The sequence below is a fragment of the Calliphora vicina genome, chromosome 5 (assembly GCF_958450345.1).
Source record: "Calliphora vicina chromosome 5, idCalVici1.1, whole genome shotgun sequence".
Lineage (NCBI taxonomy): Eukaryota > Metazoa > Arthropoda > Insecta > Diptera > Calliphoridae > Calliphora > Calliphora vicina.
Window position 1 is genome coordinate 74,524,594 of NC_088784.1, and position 20,368 is coordinate 74,544,961.

At 31.3% G+C, this 20,368-nt stretch overlaps 1 protein-coding gene across 2 annotated transcripts in view; it reads right to left on the minus strand.

The window, feature by feature from the left end:
- Positions 1 to 2,950: 2,950 nt before the first annotated feature.
- The window catches only part of LOC135960413 (protein qui-1), a 342,666-nt gene continuing 325,248 nt past the window's right edge, over positions 2,951 to 20,368 (minus strand). For both annotated transcript variants that reach the window (XM_065511703.1, XM_065511702.1), the window contains 4 exons: positions 15,965 to 16,060; positions 9,253 to 10,579; positions 8,824 to 9,140; positions 2,951 to 4,309 (listed from right to left, as the gene is read on the minus strand). In XM_065511703.1, the coding sequence (XP_065367775.1) occupies positions 3,074 to 4,309; positions 8,824 to 9,140; positions 9,253 to 10,579; positions 15,965 to 16,060 (2,976 nt within the window). In that variant the 3' untranslated portion in view covers positions 2,951 to 3,073. The remainder of the gene's footprint in view (positions 4,310 to 8,823; positions 9,141 to 9,252; positions 10,580 to 15,964; positions 16,061 to 20,368) is intronic.

Below are 20,368 nucleotides of genomic sequence, written 5' to 3' on the forward strand. Positions count from 1 at the left end.
ATCCTCACAAAAGTTTGTAAAAAGATTTAGGTTCATGCAAAACTTGATTATATCCAATTTGATTATTTTAGGACAATTATGAATGTTCAAGAGAACTTAGAATTAATTTGTGCAAAATTTTATCAGGATTGCATATTTATGACTGCTCAAACAATATTTCTGAGAGACATTTGTATGTGGGCTAGGTGAAATCATGGACCGATGATGCCCATTTTTAATTGCAAACAAACCTTACAGCCAGCTTGCTCCTTGCGTTTGGGTCCTATCGTGTTTTTAACAGACAGAGAGACGGATAGCTAGATCGTCTTAGAATCTTATGATCAGTGAGTGACAATTTAATTCTGTTGTTGTACATTTGAATTAATAAAGAGTTGTTACAATTTTTAAACTACTAAACGGCTTTTATTTGCAATCAAAAGTATCCGGTTTATTTAAAGGAAATAAACCAACGTTTTAAAAAGGTAAAAACGTAACAATATTAACCATCTATTTTTATGGTGGGTATAAAAAGCAAGCGATATGTAAACAAATACTGTGTCATTAAAATGAAACCTAAGTTTTCATTGCTTTGGAAATATTAAAGAAAACAAAAATCAAAGTAATTTTTTGGATTTTGACCTATCAACTAAATGTTTCTAAAAGTTTTCATTGACATCCACTATACGCAAATAAGATTTGTCAATGATATTGAAATAAATTATTTACTTTAAAATTTTTAAAAAAAAAAAATAAATCCAGAAACAACGTTTACAAACAGCAGGGGATTTATATTCTAAATGTTCTATCAACAGGTCTGTCTATACAGCGTGTAGCCTTTATTAAATATAAAAACTCGATATGTTTGAACTCCAATTGACGGCCTACCTAAAGAGGTACTGTGATGCAGTTTTGTTTCCATCCGGGGTATGTTTAGTCTGTTTCCTTTGAAATCTTTTTTAACACAGAGCTGTATGTTTGGAATATGTTTGTTAACGGACTAAGCTTCTAATAGAGGATTCAACGAGATAAGCGTCTCGGCTATCGGCCAGCTAACGACTTATTATGGGAAAGGAAATACAACTTATGCAATCCAAGAAGATGAATTCGTTGGGTGCATAAGTTAGGGCTAGCTAATTAGAGAGCTGAATCTTTGGAATATGTTTGGTAATAGACGAAGCTTTTAATAGAGGATTCGACAAGATAAATGCTTCGGCTCTCGGTCGGCTAACGAATAATTATGGTTAAATATATGACTAGCTAATGAGTGCAAACTAGATGCAAATCGGGACTGATTTTTGAAAATCGCGGGATTCGGGATTTGTTAAAGAATTTTCGGAAAATCTAAATCCCGAAAATTATAAGAACGAAAACCTTCATAATTATGTCTTTACAATTGAAAGTAAATTTTTTATTTAACAATTAATTTTTATTATCCACTAAAAACCACAATCCATAAATAAATCACATTTGATTGCAATAAAATACTTTCATGAGTACATTATATAAGAAGAAATAAGTCTAAAGTATATACATTAGGCTGGGTTGATTTGAATGGACGATTTAAAAGTAAAAAATCGTATAGCAGAAACGAAATCTACGGAAAATTCTAAGAAAGTTTTCTTAAGAAACCATATGTCTAAAATCAAATCCTATCTTGCGCATTTCGTCTTTTATCCAATGAAGATTTTCTGATTTTTATTTTTTTGGTATAGTTTATTTATGTATTAAAAATCAAACGAACAAATAATTATAATTATTTCATCTTGTTCCTTCAGAAATAAAATGATCTATTTGTTTTTCAAGTTGCAAATTTACATAATAATTTGGTTTCGTTGTAGTTATTTAGGTTTTTTACATTTATTAATAATATCTTGTAGCCTTTGAGCAATCTAAATATTTTCATGTGAGATAAAATCAGTTTCGTTTGAAGAGGATTTAAATTGAGTTTTGTTAGATAACATACGAAAAAAGGTGAAGAATTTATTTTCCAGAGCCTCACTCAAGGAGAACTAAAAATACCGCTTTCCTTTAGTAACTATGTTGTCGCAGGCGTTGAGCTTAACAACTTTGCTGAATGAACATCATTTTGTGATATTCGGGCATGTAGAATGTCAAAACACATGCAAAAGACACAGAAAAATTACAATTTCCCCTATTTATTTATGAAAAACGGGATTTGGAAAATCACGAAAATCCCGGGATTTAAAATTAAAAAATCCCGGTCTTCGGGATTTAAGAAATCCCGAAAACCCCTGTATTTTCGGGAACGGGATTCCCCGTTTGACATTTCTAGTGCAATCCGTAGAGATAAATGCTTCGGTACTCGGTCGGCTAATTACGGATTTTAACGACGGTATTAATACGAAATAATAATTATGGCCTCGTCTAATTATGCTTTGTCATCCGGGAGCAAAGTATAACTAGATCGGTACTTCGATTCTTGTTCGCTTTGTTCACGTTTTTCTAAAATTCACATAAACCGTTTGAGAATTATTAACACATTTTATAATGTTGCAATGATAACCGTTGCTCTAACATAATCATGAGTTTCATTTTGAGTCGATAGATACTTAAACTTAGTTTCAAAATTAAAACGATATCTTCATAACCTTAAACCTTCATATCGTAGTAAGTACCTGGTACAACCAACCCTCTTTTCAATGGCCATTACCGGACTTTTATAAAAAAAAAATGATAACAAAATTTTTAAAAAATAAGTGCAACTTACCTTTGAGAAATAAAAATTTAAACAAAAAAAATTAAAAAACCAAACATTTTTTATGCATTTTTTCAAAAATAAATCATAATTTTAATAATTTCTTTCAAACAAAAATTGTGTAACAGCAATTAAAGACAATACAATAGTTTAAAATACTAAAGAAAATATTACAAACTTTTATTTGAAACCATAAAGTAAAATTAAAACATGCTATTTGTATAAAGAAACTACAATAATACAGAAAACAATTCTTTAAACTATAGATAAAATAATATAGAAAAATAGTTGAAATGAGAGACAGGAGGGTTGGGGTGGAAGAGTTTTGCAACGAATATTGGTTTCTGATATTTGTTTTCTATCCGATTCTTTTCGGTTTTATTGAGCAATACAACTATTGGTGTTGGTTGGACTGTTTGTAGTTGATGTGGTGGGTGTAGAGGTTTTGAGTTTAGATTTTGAGCGTGCCGAGGAAGTGCCACAAAAACCGGTACCATTATCACTACAACTGCTGCCACTACTACTGCTGCTACTTTTGCGATTGCTATTGAGACTAAGACGTTTATTTTCCTCCGCTGGTATTTCATTTATGTGGCTGGTGTTTGCCTTCCACATACGCCATTTACTCTGGCATGTGGTGGTAGAGGTTGTATTTAGGGTGGTTAAAATGGGGGCTGTTGGTGGTGGTGGTGGTTCTATGGATTTTGGTAAATTGGGCACTGCATTAACAATTTGACCCCAAGTGGCCTGAGTACTTTGTGGATGTAGTAAAATTTGTGTTTGCACCTGTTTGACATTGCGATGATCATAGTTCTCTACAATTATGATGGGATTGGGACGCCTAAAATGACCCATTGGCCGAGAGGTAAGATTGACTGGTGTAGCTGGCGATGCTGCTGCTGTTGGAGTAGGCTGATATTTTTGTCTCAGAGCCTGCTCTGTTATATGAACATTAGCCAGAGATTGTGGCTGCAAGGAGTGGCAATTGCGTTTGGGCATTAGCCGGGACTTTAAACTGCGCCACCTAAAGAAACTGCGAAATCTTAAACGGCGGTCATGACTTAAAATATCCCCTGGTTCGTTGGCTGTCTCCGAAGGTTGTATATCCCTAACAAGATCCGGCTGATGACGAGCTGCTCTACGCAGAGAACTCTTAAAGTCTTTGCGCTCTTGCTCGGGTGTTAAGTGGGTCTGGGTGCTGGTGTGATTGACAGCTGTGGTAGCAGTAATGGCTGCTGTTGTGGCACCATTTTCATACTCTTGTGTTGGGGAATTGGAGGGATACAGTTCATTCGAATTGGATAGGTTATTGTTTGAATTGTTATGACTAGTGCTACTGTAACTACTATGAAGTGCTTTGCAACTACTTGTGATCCATGCGTGCATAGAAACGGGTCGTAAACGTTGTGTAGTTGTTGTAGATTTATGTGATGGTGTTGGTGTTTGAGGAGGAGTAGTTTGCATGCTTAGAAGTGTTGGTGTTGTTGGTGGGAGTGCTAATCTATGAATTTCATCATAGGATGCTGATAACATACCTGTGCGTTCATCATGATAATCATCATCATCCGACGACTCCAAACGATCCTCGACCAATGATGTTTGTCTTGACAAACCCTGTTTGGAGTTGTTATTAGGATGTTTTCAATATTTTATTGAATTTTTATTTGTTTTTTTTTTTGCAAAATTGTTGTGTTGTGTGCAAGTGTTAGATTTATTTCAATACAGTTTTTTTTATTATTTAGTTGTTTTACAAGAAGGAAGAAGAAATGAAAAAAAAGAAGCCAAAATAATAAAGATATGGTGTTTTCTTTGTTGGTAATTTAAATATATAGAAATACATATCTAAGCACTTGGGAGGTTTGTCAAGTAATAGAGCAAAAATATATTGGACATTTTAGATTTTCTATGTTACTGAGGTCTATAAAGTAAATGCTGAGCAAAATCCGATAACATTTAGCGGTTGCACGTTTTATCTTGGGTGTATGACTTAAAAATGCGGGATTTTGTTAAATTTTTAGCTTTTAGTTTGAAACATTTGTACAATATAAATGTATTTAAAGTATTGGCCATTGTTAGTTATGACTTTTTACCATCTTTCTGGCAATATAAGGATTCCGAGTCAAAAGAACTGCTCATGTTTTGACGCCAAAAACGAATCAAGCCAATTTCGTATGCTCTGTTCCAAAGTGAAACGTATACCAGAGAGGTCGTTCTGTATCGCAACAAATAGTAGTCGGACGGGTCATGGTCTGATCTATAATGTGGGTGAGGCAAAACTTCCCAATCCCTTCAGTATAATTACCTTTTTACAGGTATTCCAATATGTGGCCTAGCGTTGTCATGATGGAATATTACGTTTTGAAATTGTTGCAATGATTTTGCAAGCTCTTCTTGAATTTGAAAACAATCTTAATGGAGTAATGCCTCCAATTCTTGGTCTTCAAACTTTTTTTGGCTGGCCTGGGCGATCTTTGTCTTATGTGTCACTTCTGAACCGCACAAACCATCTCTCGCGCGGCTAAACCGATGGAACACATTCACCAGAAGCTTTGGTGAGCAATCGATGTGTTTAAGCGACACTTTTTTCACCAATTATAGAGGAGAACTGCGTTCAACAGATACGCCATTTGTTGTGAATCCTGCATTTTTACGTTGTACATTCAATACTTTCCCAAAAGGTTCTTATTCAAAAAAGTATTTTTTTCTGAAGGCTTTGCGAATTATGAATACCTAATTAGTGTTTTTTTATTTTTCTTTTAAAATTAAATTTTTTTTTCAAAATTTAAAAAAATATTATTTTTCAAAATTTTTAAAAACAATTATTTTTTCGAAATTGTTTTTTTTTAATTTTTTTAAAAAAAAATTTAAATTTATTAGTGAAAAAAATGTATGAAAAACTTTTGTTTGTTAAAAAAAAAATTTAACCCATTGTAGGTCCAAATTACTATAGCCTTATATACATCGTTGTAATGGACTTTAAAATGTCTATCATTAGATATCCATATTGTGTATATAAGTAATCCAGATATAGATCAAAAATAAGCCAAAAATCGAGGTTGCCCCGGTTTTTTCCTTATATCTCAGCCATTTGTTGGCCGATTTTCACGATTTTAAATAGAAGCCGAGCCGGAAGAATTCCCGATATATTGATGTAACAATCATGTTTGTAAGTTATTTGGGGGCTACGGAAAGTTGATTTCAACATACTGACGGACAGACGCACAGTGGCGCCATTTGAGTTTTTTCGTTGCAAAAATCATAACTTTTGAACCAAATGTGATAATCAAAATATTTAAAAGGACTATGATAAATTGAAATGTTTGATTTTTTGTTTCTATTAAAGGCTTTTATGATTTAAAATTATTCCAGAAAAGATTGGTGGATTTTTCACGGTTAATGTAATTCTTGGAAACATGTTTTTTTTAAAAATGTTACCTCTAGCAAAAACTGGGGCAAGGACGGGCAGCTGGATTTTTGCATTAGGTAAAGGAATAATCAAAGAACTTATTTTGGAAATATGGAAAATATAGAAAATTATAGTTTTTTTTATTTTCCATCAAATTTGAGAAATATTGAAAAAATTGATAGTTGGTAAATATTGATTTACCTGGACAAATACAAAGCAAATAGTACAATTTTTTTATTCTTTTCTTAATAAATTGTTCTATCAATAGAATCAAAAATAATGTCGATCCGTTATATAATTTTCGATATATTGTATCTGAAAGCGGACAAAATTACCTATAAATGGTCTGTTTTTTGAAAACTGAAAATCAGTCAACTTTGAAGGTCTATATCTTCTGAACCAAAAATCTGATTGTAATAAGAGTAGCATATTTGAATCGGACAATTTACTGTAAAATAGCTTTATTCAATATTTTTTAGGGGCACATGAAATTTTTGATTTTTGCAACCACACTTGTTCTGCGCCATTGTGAGACGGACATGGCTATATCGACTTCGCTATCTAAAACGATCCAGAATATGTATACTTTATTGGGTCGCAAATGAAAAATGTACAAATTAAAAACTAACAAATCTTTTGCAGAAGCACACCTATCGTTCGCCAACGATTATGGTTTATACGGATCAGAAGTGGTAATTTTGACACAGAAGACAAAAATCGCCCGTGAAGATATATGTAAAACACCATGAAGATAGATGTAAAACTCATCAAGAGCTTGCAAAATCATTGGAAGCTACTCAAGCAGCAATTTCAAAACGTTTGCGAGCAGCAGGATTCATCCAAAAGCAGGGAAATTGGATACCATACGAATTGAAGTCGAAAGACCGAATCTACATTTCGAATATTTTGGAGAATTACCGCAAAAAGGCTATGCTAATTTAGTCGAATTTTGCACCTTTTCGAAAAAGTACTTTTTTGAATAAGTGAATTTTGAGAAAATTTTTTTTTAAGTACCTTTTGGAAATGAAAAAGGAAGAAATACTTTTTTGAACAAGTACCTTTTGGCAAATCTAAAAAAGTACTGTTTTGAATAATTACCTTCTGAAAAAACTACTTTTTTGAATAAGTACCTTTTAGAAAAAGTAATTTTTTTATGAGGTGCCTTTTGCGAAAATTACTTTTAAAAAAACTTAATTTCTGGAAATGATAAAGGAAAAAAAATACATTTACTCATTTAGCTTTTGGAAAAAGTAGTTTTTGCAACAAGTACATTTTGTCCGTTTTGCGATAATTTTCCAAAATGTTTCCAAGAAATCCTTCTAATTTTTTTTAATGATTTTTAATTTTTTTTAAATTTAATACAATGTAAAATATGGTGGCCATTTTTGAAAAAAGTACATTTTTTAATAAGTACCTTTTGGAAAAATTACTTTTTTACAAAAGCAAAATTTTAAATGATAAAGGAAAAAAGTACCTTTTTTAATAAGTGCCTTTTGGAAAATGTACTTTTTTACAAAAGTAACTTTTGGAAATGATAAAGGAAAAAAATACTTTTTTTAAAAGGTACCTCTTGGAAAAAGTACTTTTTACAAAAGTAACTTTTGGAAATGATTAAGGAAAAAATACGTTTTTAAATAAGTACATTTTAGAAAAAGTACGTTTTTGAATAAGTACCTTTTGAGAAAATTACTATTTTAAAAGTACCCTTTGGAAATTATAAAGAAAATAGAACTTTTTTGAAAAAGTAATTCTTAAAAAATAATACTTTTTTGAATAAGTTCCCTTTTTAATAAAATTACTTTGAAAAGGTTAATTTTTTAATAAATACCTTTTGAAAAAAGAAATTTTTTGAATAAGTTAAATTTTTAGAAAGTAACTTTTGGAAAGTATAAAGGAAAAAAGTACCTTATGGAAAAAGTACTTTTTTGAATAAGTTACTTTTTTACAAAAGTAACTTTTGGAAATGATAAAGGAAAAATTACTTTTTTTAAATAAATACAATTTAGAAAAAGTACGTTTTTGAATAAGTACCTTTTGAGAAAACTAATATTTTAAAAAAGTACCTTTTGGAAATTATAAAGGTAAAAGTACATTTTTAAAAAAAATCCTTTTTTGAATAAGTTCCCCCCCCTTTATAATAAAATTATTTTTTTTTTTTTAAATACATACCCTTTGAAAAAGTTAAATGAAACAATTCTATAGTAACTTATGTTGGTAATTCCATATTTTTATATAATTTTTTGCTAACTTGACAGACCATCTCCCCAGTGCTTCATATATTTCTGTTGGTTAGTAAATCCATAAAAGCATTTCAATTATGTTAATAAGTATAAACTTATATATTTAGCTACCATTACTTAATTTTAATTTGTTAATATTTTCATGGTGAAAGCTTTGTGGCAATTTGGACAAGTAATACAGTTACTATAAAACTCAAGAAATAAAACTCAAAATAGACCAGAAACATTAAAGCATTTTCTTAAATTGTTTTTTTAAATAGTACTTTGTTTACTGCAAAACCACTCCTAATGAGTGCACTAATTGATCATTAAAGATCAAACAAACATTTTAACGTATGTATTGTATAGATATTTACTTTTTTGTTTATAAAATTTATTTTCCAAACTACTGGCTACTACAAAGCTTTTACCTTATATGTGTAATTTAAGCTTTTGCAAGTGTGCTTACACAACAAAATAAAAAGCTGTTAACATTAACTTACCGCATTGTGTCTTCGCCTGGGTGGTGATCGTTTATTCCACAGTGCTTCTAATTGATCGAAATGTTGAGATTGTGCTAGGGCGGCCTGTTCAGGTCCCAGATTTGTTTGTGATGTAATGGTTTTCATTTCGGCTATTTTTGAAATTTCCTCCATGCTGGCCGACACTGAAAAACGACGTTTGAGTCGTTCATCGACCTGGGCCATCATAACCGAGGATGTTAAATGTCCGTATTTCTTTTGCCATGTATAGGTGTCCAGTGATACTTCCTTCTTGAGCAAACGTTTCATTTGACGTTTGGGGCCTTGTGGTCGTAGATCTGGTGAGGGCGTGGAAAAGAGAGAAAAGAAGGATAAGAAAAACATCAATCATTTTGCACAAAATATTTCTGAATTCTAAAAGTAATTGCAGGGTTTCTAAACTCCACTTACCTTCCACATCTCTGGCGGGCGCTGAATATGTTGGCAGCTTAATATATTGAGCTGGCGTATTGTGCAAACAAATAACGGGCAAATTGAAACTATCCACCAGCTGAACCAAAATCCTTGAACAATCCATACTAATATCAAATCGTGGAAAAGGTACATGCAATTGCAAAGAGGTCAAAGCCAAGCCACGTTTTGTTTCCCATACAATCAAGGTTTTATCATCACTGCCCGATACAGCTGTCGAGCCATCCGCCGATACCTTAACACCAATAACGGGACCCAAATGACCAGCCAAAGTGTGAATCTCCTCGCCTGTATGTAAATCCCATATAATCAAATTGGTATCCTTGGAACCCGAAGTAACTTGTGACTTATTTGTCACGGAGACCGCTGCACAAGTCACAGCATCCGAATGACCCACCAAAACTTGAGCCAACTTACCGCCCGTGGCTTGCCACACCTTAAGCGACATATCTCGTGAACCCGTTATAACAAACAAACTATCGGCCGTTATGGTGAAGCAAGTTATATCATCGGAATGGGAAACGGAATACTTTTCATCTTCACGGGTGAGTGAAAAGATTTTCAATAAATTCTCGCCATTTGTGGAGACGGCAAATTTCATGTTGTTGGTGGCCGCCAACGATTTATAAGGTCCTTGTAGGGTCTGCAATAGATTGCCACCATCAGCCATCCAAACATAAATCATACCATCACGATCGGAGGACATGATGCGCCTTGAGTCCATTAACACTGCCACACTGCATATCGGAGCCACATGACCCTTAAACGTATTCGCTATGGAACCCATGGCCAGACTCCAAACATGCACCATGCGATCATCACTGCCGGTAACCAAATATTCACCATTCGGCGCAAAATTCAAACAAGTAACTGGGGCAGCATGACCATCAAAGGTTGTCTGATATTCGGGTGTATTGATTTGCATTATGTGGACATGACGTCCCGAGGCTATAGCCACCAATTGTGAATCACGTGACACATCGAAGCAGGTAATCGGTGGTAGTGTTGTCGATGGAGACCTCTGTGATTGTGTGGCTCTCTTCAAAGAACGTTTCCTTCTTTGGTTGTGCGAATAGGGATGTACGTACAATTCCTCATTGCGGAACGAATAGAAGGTGACCTTATTGCCACCCACGGTTATTAGGAAGTCATCGTTGTCCATGGCATAAACTGCTGTTACCGGACCGGGATTTGGTGGCATTGATCTTATTAAACGTCCCGTGTGCATATCGTAGATAAGGGCTCTAGTATCCTCACATCCCACCACGGCTCGCTGACTATCACGTGCTATGGAAATTGTGCGTATCTGGAGGAAGGAGAATATTATTTATAAAAATAGTTATGTTGTAAAAACTCCATTTAAAAATAAATTTTGTGGGATAGTTTTTCTTGGATTACAAACATGTTTAAAAGTATTTGTCCTTAGAAGAAGGTTGAATGCATATTTCATCTAATTACACAGTGCAAACACACGGTCATGACAGTATAGATTCGATTTTACTATCAAAGGGTAGTAAAATCCTATAGTCAGTTTGATGATTTTGGTGACCAATTTTTTTTTGTGGGCCTCCAAAGATTCTGAATATTAGTGGGCCCTCAAAAATAGGTGTCATCAGGTTTTGGTCAACAGCTAATTCAGACCGCATAACACATCGTGATGGCGATATAGGTTCGATTCTACTACCAAAGGGTAGTAAAACCCTATAGTCAGTTTGTATAATTTGGTGACCAATTTTTTTTTATGGGCCTCCAAAAATTCTGAAAATCAGTGGGCCCTCAAAAATAAGGTGTCATCAGTTTTTGGCCAACAACTAATTCAGACTTGGTGATACCGCTTAACTATATATGGCAATAATATAGCTAATAGTCCACCAAACAAATTTTGTTTATATATTTTTTGACAAAAAATAGTTTTTTCGTGTACTTTTTTCGAAAAAGATATAGGAAGACATTTTTTTTCACTTTTTTTAGAATAACTTACAGGGACTTCTAATTTTTCACTAACAATATTTAGCAAAGTTGTAGCTACGGCAAAGGTAAACAACTGTTATGAACACACCAATACAATCTGAGCGTATCTAGGCTCTCTAAATAGCTCACAAAGAACACTTTGTACCTTAAAAATTTTCTTTTTTTTACTATTTTTTGAAGCGAAAACAAATATTTTGCGTTAAAAACGTATGATCATGTGAACACTTATCTATTGTGCTGCAATAGCGATTAATGTGCAAATCATTATCAATATGATCCGGATCCATAGCGTTAACCAATCTTGATCACGCAAGACCGACTTGATGCAATATCTGAAAAAAATTTTTAATTTTTGAAAGAGGGCATGGTTTGTGGAGCTTCTGAAGAGTAAATATAAGCTTTTTGTATAAGTATTTGATATTGGTGAAAACCTTAAGACTTGAGGATTAATGTTTTAGTGAAATTAAATAATTTTATATTTCTTCGGATGTCATTTACCTTAAAAACTACAAAAATATAATATGGTGATTTTCCATAAAAAAATATATAAAATTTGAAATAATATAAATTTTTAACGGTTAAAGATATTTTAACAAAATTTGGAACTAATATAGACCTGAATGTCCTTAAGTCAATGGCATTAAAATTGTTGCCATTCTTTGTTTGTAAATACCCAAATTCCTAAAACGGGGAAAATTTGTTCCAAACACTGAGTTTTTTAGAAAAGTACCCACTGTGACGACATTTACAGTGTTATAGAAAAAGTGCTTTATATATATTTAAACAACTTATAGGGCTATACGAATGTGAATATTTTTCAAGGATCGGTGCTTTGAGTTTATAGAATTTTTAACTCAAACTTAAAATTTTGTTTTACAATTGGCCAAGTTTGGATTGGGCTGGGGAGAACAATGTCCGCTTAAATGAGCGACATTTTATTTTACACGCTTATGCATTCAGTTCTCTTTTAAGATCATATAAAAATTGTATATAATCCCGCAGAAAAATGTTTTCTATAAAATAAAAATAAAGGGTATTTTTTGGGAAAAAATTAAAAAAACATATACACTAGGATGGCCCTTAATAAGCGAAAGTTGGATTTTGGCCATTCTCATCCCCCCCAGTTTGGTGAACATTAGTAAAAAAATCATCCTGAAAAATTTTTAGGTAAATCGGTAGGGGTTAAGAGGTGCCGCAGGCCTCTGAAGTTTTGTGATGCACTTACAAGGGGAAAAAATTAATTTTTTTCAGTTTTTGTAAAAATTTTGCCATTAAAAAATTACTTTTGCCATTTAATTTAAAAGAATAGAAATGTGCACGTAATTGTCGTTCTAATGAGACATAAAAAACAGAAATTTTTCAAAAAATGTTAAAGTTATTATAAATTCGCCAGGCCATTAATGTGCCTCATGCAACTAGAGCAAGAAATGTAGGAACAAAATTAACATATTTTGATAAATATTAAAATAAAAGCTCATTTTTACTTAAAATATATCCATATTTACTTGTATATGAGTTTTTGTCTTCATAGGATACCGTTAACCTATTCGCTGGTATGACCAAAAAAATATTTTTTTTAACTGCAGTTTCAAAACTCCATTTTCAAATTTTTAAAAATTTTGTTAAACAAATTTCAGAATTTTTTTATTATCTCATTGGGAATTATTGAGAACATAATAGGGAATAAAAATATGAACAAATTATGAAAATATCTCTTATAGTTTTTCCGTACCTGCGATTTAAATATTGAAATTTTCGAGAAAAATCAATTTTTTTGGCCATTTTTGGGCTAATGAGATCTATATTATGTAAAACTTATTCAGAATATTATAGTGCAGATAATTCTAAATATACTCTGAATGTTTTTCTAAAATTGGAAAACGTTAAACTTTAAATCGTGAAGCTCAAAAGTCAAATTTTTCAATATTGTTGAAACATGTAAAAATATGTTTCAAACATGTAAAAATATGTTTTGGATAGGTGTAACTTTTTATAAGGACGAGATAATTTTTATCAAGTTTATTTTATTTTCTTTAGAATTTTATTTTTATTTTAAACAAATTGTTTGACCCTCCGTTGGCCCGTCATATCTAACAAAAAAAAATAAGATCAAGCAAAATTTTAAAAAAATTAAACCTAAATATCTTTTGAACTAAAATAGATAAGATACAGGTGTAAGCTTATTTTTTATAGACCTTCGCAACGACTATCTATATTTGAAATTTCAGCTCATTCGGTTCATAAATTTATTTTTGGCGATTTTTTTAAAAAATGTGAGACTTTGATGAGCCACACACTGATTCCCATTCCGCCTACGAAGCTGAACAACTGTAAATGAACTCGAAAATACCTCAGCCGAGTAAATAATATAGCACAACATAGAAGCAAGGATTTGATCATACTATTTTAATAAAAAAATAGTTATTTTACCATCAAAAATAGTAATAAACGAAAAATTTTAAGGTACAAAGTGATCTTTGTGAGCTATTTAGAGTGTCTAGATGCGTGCAGATTGTATTGGTGTGTTCACAAGAGTTGTTCAGCTTTACAGTGGCTACAACTTTGCTAAATATTGTTAGTGAAAATTTAGGAGTCCCTTTAAGTTACTCTAAAAAAAATTTAAAAAAATTTTCTTCCTATATTTTTTCCAAAAAAGTACACGAAAAAGCTATTTTTTTGAAAAAAATGTAAAGAAACTTTGTTTGTTGGACTCTTAGCTATATTATTGCCATATGAGGGGCTTAGAGCACAAGGGGTTCAAGTGCCTTTTTTTCTAAAATTGAGTTAACATATAGAGTTAGTAGATGAAGTTCAGAGAATTTCGGATTCTCATCCGTTAGCGAGATATGGTGACCAAAGCTAGCACTTGTGATTAAAATACCTGCCTCGCTTGGAGCACAAGGGGTACATGTGCACTTAAACCCCTTGTGCTTTAAGCAAATATTAAAATTCATTTTTCACATGGCCTGAATGAGTGAATTCAGATAAGTGAGCAGCTAAAATCTAGCGAGTAATTCCATCACTTGTTATCAAAGCACCTGTTCAAATACCTTAGTGCACTTTGTGGATTATTTGCCAAAAAAAAGTAACATAAAATAATGGAATCGAGTATATTAATAATTGTTCATTGTCTATTATTTTTGGTACGTAAAACCATTAAAAATTAGTGAATCTGAAAATTCTGAATCTGATCATCTCATACAAAGATAATCTTATGAATGTGAAAGAAAACTTCACCCAATAAACATGAAAGCTCGAAATGTTGGCCGAGCCGTTCAGTTACTATCCCAACTTCCTCCAAAAAACAGAGTCAAACCCATAAAGTTCCAGAAATTCAGGAACCTACAGGATATTCTTTGCTATATGCCATCAATTTACCATGAATGGTTTAAAACACTTCCTCACGATAGAATGGAAGATATTCCGGAAAGAATCGAAAGTCAAAGTGAGGATGAAGATGAGCCTGATGATGTCATGGAACCTGATTATGACGACTAAAAAATGTAACAGAGAACCACAAAAGCGTTTCTTAATAAAATGTTATTTAATAACATTTTTCCCGGAAAACGTCGGACACATGATTGACGAACCTGGAGAGCGTTTCCATCAAGATTTGAAGTTTTTCGAGAGGAATTATCAAGGTTTTTGCAATCAGAATATGCTAGGAGACTACTGTTGGAGTGTCGTGAGGGAAAATAATGAAAATAATTATAAAAAGAGGACTAAAACACTTCACTTTTAATTTCTTTGTCCTAATTTAATATACATTTTTATATATATCGTGTTTAATAAATATCTCAAAAGTTTGACGTCCAGGATTTCTTTTAATATTTTTTCCGAAGTTAGAAGACCTAAATACACAAATCCCCATATGTTTCAATTCATGAGCAAAAACCTTGTAAACTAGTGTATTTAGTCTATTTGGTTTTCTTATAAGGTAATTTAGAAATTTAAAAAAAAAAATTAAAGCACAAGGGGTATAAGTGCGACTTTCCTTACTTCAAAGGTAATTTTTGGGTATTTCTATGTATAAAAGATGCTATTTTTAAAAAGATGCTATATTAATTAAAAAGTAATATTCCAGATAGCATCTAACATTTTTTATTGTAAATTAACTTTAACCTCTTTTTTCTCATTATTAAACACTAGTCACCTGAATCCCTTGTGCTCTAAGCCCCTCATATATAGTTAAGCTATATCAGCAAGTCTGAATTAGCTGTTGGCCACAAACTGATGACACCTTTTTTTAAGGGCCCACTGATTTTCAGAATCTTTGGAGGTCCATAAAAAAGAATTGGTCACCAAAATCGCCGAAATGGGTATAGGATTTTACTACCCTTTGGTAGTAAAGTCAGACCTATACTATCATGACCGTTTGTTTTTCGAAAAGTCTTCATTTGTTGCATAATGTTTTCTACAAAACTGCAACCAGTAGTTTCATTACAGAATTTACACAGACAGACGGACGGACGGACGAACGGATATCGTTAAGTCGAATCAGAAAGCGATTTTTGGGATTTACTAACATCATAACAAACACATTATAACTCTCCACTTGGGGAATGTAGGGTAGACTTTAAGGTTCTGGCTACAAAATAAAAACTTTTTGTAAAAAAGTTGCTGGTTTTTTGAAACGGTTGTGGATTTATTTTAAATTTGTTTGTCGTTATGATTTTCCGTCTCTCAGTATTTGATGTATTTTAAGGGCTTCATTACTTACTCTGGACTTATGACCTTTAAGTGTGTGTAATTCCTTGCCAGTTGCTAATGTTCTAACATAAAGACCATTATCATCACAATGGGCCAATAGAAATACCTGAAAATGTGACAAAACAATAAATATAATAATATAAATTAAAGTTTCAAATATTTATAATAACACTGTGCTATGGCGAAAAAAACACTCAACAAGAGACTTAATTGAGGTTATAAATATTGTTACGAAATTGCATTATCAATTAGAATTTAAAGTTATTAATGGCTGCTTGCAACATTCATTTTGTTTATAAACATTTCCATCAGTAGAAACATCTACTTATCAACAATGTTGATAACACGCTGTTATTAACATTGTTTAAAAGTATGATCAAATTAACTGTTAAGCAGCTTTAAAAGCTGCGAAAATAGAACATTAATTTTGTCTGTTAGATAATTCATGAAACTACTAGAAGATGGCACTGTGTATAGTAACAGCGAGTTGCAAGGCAGTCAGTGTATCGTAGACGCTGTTAGAGTTAACATCAACCTAATTACGAGTGTGTTTTTAAAGTGTTTAATATAAGTATGTGTATTAAAAGAGAGCGACTATATAAAATTTTAAAAGTCTTAGGTATCTTACTTGAGACCCCACAGCGCCAATCATGAGGGGTCTGTAGGGTCCATCCGAAAAACGTAAACAATACTTAAACTGTGTCAAATTTCATATTAGTTGGATTAGTTAGAAATTACAGATTTATTTCCCAAATATTTTGATTCTGCCCAATTGTGTGTTTGCTCCTCTCTACAACCAGTAATAAATACAAAACATTTTAAGTGTTTTATATTCAGGTTGTACTTCAATAAATAAAACACCCGTTGGTCATGGATTATTGAGTTCAACATAAACTTTATTCCCTTTAATATCCTAAATATTTATGTAATACTTACTCTGCCTTTGGCTATTTTAAAATGTTGCTTAACGCTTTTCATGCGTGCGTTACCAACATAAACGTACACACACACAAATAAAATATATTTAGCAATACTTTTGCCGGAAATAAGAAAACTGTTTCCTTCATCCGTTTCATTTCTATGTAGAGTCGTTTACTAACTGTTGCCATTAGCTAGTTTCCTCTATTGCCACACCACATTCTAATGTCATAAAGTGTGGATGAGAAGTAAACTTTCGCCAAAGTTTAAAGTAGTTTTAAGCAATAAACAAGTAAACGTTTTATATATTCATGGGTGTTAAAAAATAAGGTGCATCAAAATAACGTATCGAAAAAACTTCGAAGTACTTTTTCCTCTATTTGAGGATAATTTTTAATCGTTAGCTCAATCGTAATGAAAACTGAGATTTTAAAGCAAAAGTTTAGAATAAGTAAAAATATACAGTTTGTTTTTTCTATCGTCAAATATTGAGCATATAATTTAAAAATGCGGGATTTACAATAGATGGTGTATCTATTCTTGTTTCGGTTCTTGTTTTTAATAAATATCTGCCATTTATTCTCACTTAGTTATTGAATATTTTAATGTAAAGAAGGACGTTTTGCTTCGAAAATGTCGAATTTGTGACAACAAAGCTTTAATTCTTTAATTTGCTTTAATTCTTTAATTTGGAAAAAAGTGCTACTGAAGCACACCGATTGCTCTCCAGAAAAAAGAAAATCATTTTTCACCGAATCATTACTACCGATGAAAAATGGATCCATTACGATAACACTCTGCTTCAAAATGTCAGAACTTGAAAAGCCACCTAGTGGAGGTTGTAGGCCTAGGTGAGGTCATACTAAAACCGTTTTCAAAGATTTTGAATCAATCTCAAAATTTTTAATTATTTTGAAAAAACAGTTTTAGGGTAGGTCGTAGTACGTTAGTACCATACATTTTTAGACCGATTTCAAAATTTTAAACAATTATAGTTAGGTAAAGAATTAAGCTTTCATAAAATGTATGTATAAGATCTATATTCCTAGAAATTGTTTAAGTTTTTATAAATAGTTTGGCTTTCTTTTTTATTTTTTTTTCTAATTTTTCAAATTCAACAATAGTTTTTTTAAATTTTGTCTATGAAACCCTATTTTTATTGCACAGTAATTTATAGACAATTTTATATAGACAAAAATGAGATATTACTTGTTAAAATCGGTTTATACTTGCAAAAGTTATTAAACTTTTTCAGAAGAGTTCCACAAAATTTACCTTGTAAATTAAAAATTGTAGAAAAAATTTGTTTTTATAGTTTTTTGTTTTTTTATACCCTTCACCATGAGTGGCAAGGGTTTATATAAGTTTGTCATTCCGTTTGTAATTTCCACATTTTTCATTTGCGACCCAATAAAGTATATATATTCTGGATCGTTATAGATAGCGGAATCGATATAGCCATGTCCGTCTGTGTGTTGAACTTTCCGAAGCCCCCAAATAACTTACATACACGATTCATACATCAATATCCCCGAAATTCTTCCGGCTCGGTCGCTATTTAAAATCGAGAAAATCGGTCCATAAATGGCTGAGATTTAAGGAAAAAACTAGGACAACCTCGATTTTTGACCTATTTTTGACCTATATGTGGATTACTAAGTCATTAATATAGACAATATGGATATCTAATGATAGATATTTCAAAGACCTTTGCAACGACGTATATAAGACCACAGTAAGTTGGACATACAATGGGTCAAAGTCGGAAAAAAATATTATTTAACCCGAATTTTTTTTTCATCAAAAATTTTTTTTTGTCATAAATTCTTTTTCCAAAAAAAATAATTAAAGAAATTTAAAAAAAAAAAATTTTTAAAATTAAAAAAAAAATTTTGATTTTGTTTAAATAAAAATATTTAAAAAAAAAATATTTTTAAGTATAATTTGGTGAAGGGTATATAAGATTCGGCACAGCCGAAGGGTATTCATATGGGCTGGGGGCAAAAATACTAAAAAAGGAGTTAATGAAAAGTTGAATAACTTTTACAATTTTCATCCGATTTCAATTATTAAAATGATGGTTTGTTAAAAACTAAATTTCCTTAATACATTGGTATACATTTGTATAAGCTTCCGTATCAAAATAAGCAATGAAAAACGATTCAAATCAAAACAGTTGATAAATTTAGTTTTTCTTTTAGATATTCTTAACAAAAACAATACTTATAACCAGGGAAACCAAAATATACAAATGCATGTTTTTTCTGGTGAGTCTAATGGGCACATGGATAAGATATTTACACGTTTCAGAACTATTTAAGAATTTTGGCATCGATTTGTTAGTGCATATTTTTGCATATTTTACCCTTAAATGCATATTTTTGCATATATTTGTTTTAAGAGCATATTTATGTCATATTTTTGCGTTTTTAGAGCATATTTTACTGTTTAATAGCATATTTTGACTTTATCAAAAATAAAATTTTGTCTTACTTATTTTTCGCTGTTGTGTTACAGGTTTTTACTTTCTTTGTTCAAAATTGAAAAATAGATGGTTTTTTTGTAATATAAAATAAGCACTATTTTAATAATATCAAATTTGAGTTCTAATTCAAACTTAACCGTTCTTTAATATTAAGAGAATGTACAATAGTTTTCATGGTTTTCATCGTTCGTGTGAACGTATATGGGACTCCTACAAAGACGTAAACAAGGTTATTGCAAATGTGAAAAAGGTTAAAAGATTAAAAGCTGTTAATTATTACGCCAACAATTTGAAAAAATTTGTGAAGTTATCAATGCTTTAAATGCTGAGGAGTTTCATTTTATTAACATTGCTAAAGATGCTTTAAATACACCTACAATAAAAAATTACTTAATTTTAATAACGTAAAATTTTGGATTTATTTAAACATTTATTAAAAAACTTCAAACAGCTGGGCTTACAATGACCGAACAGTATAATTTAGTGGAACAAACTTTTAAAAATATTGATAAAATACCAAATTGTAGTGTTAAAACTAATATTAAAATAAAATTTGAACAAATAATAGGAAAAAATGAAGGATTCAAAATTATAGAAAGCATTTGTAAACAGTTTAAAGGACTTTCCTCAAATCAGATTTCAAAATTAAGAGTAAAAGAAATATTATCTTTTAAATTTGCTCCTATAACATCAGTTGTTGTCGAAAGTACATTTTATATGTATAAAAATGTTTTCAGATCCAATAGAAAATTTGAAAATTTAAGTCAACATTTTGTAATTTATTGCAATAATAACCTTAATTGAAGAAGTGTCTTCATATTTATATAAAATATCATTAAAAAATACCTTTCGAGGCCTTTTCATAACTTAAGTTCCTATTGTTTTTGTGTTGTATTTATTTCTTGTTATACTTGTTATACTTGTTTTAGTTCTTGTTATTTTTGTTTATTTTATGTTACTTTACCTTTTTAGAAATGCATTGTATTGATTTTTTTAAATAAAAGATTATTA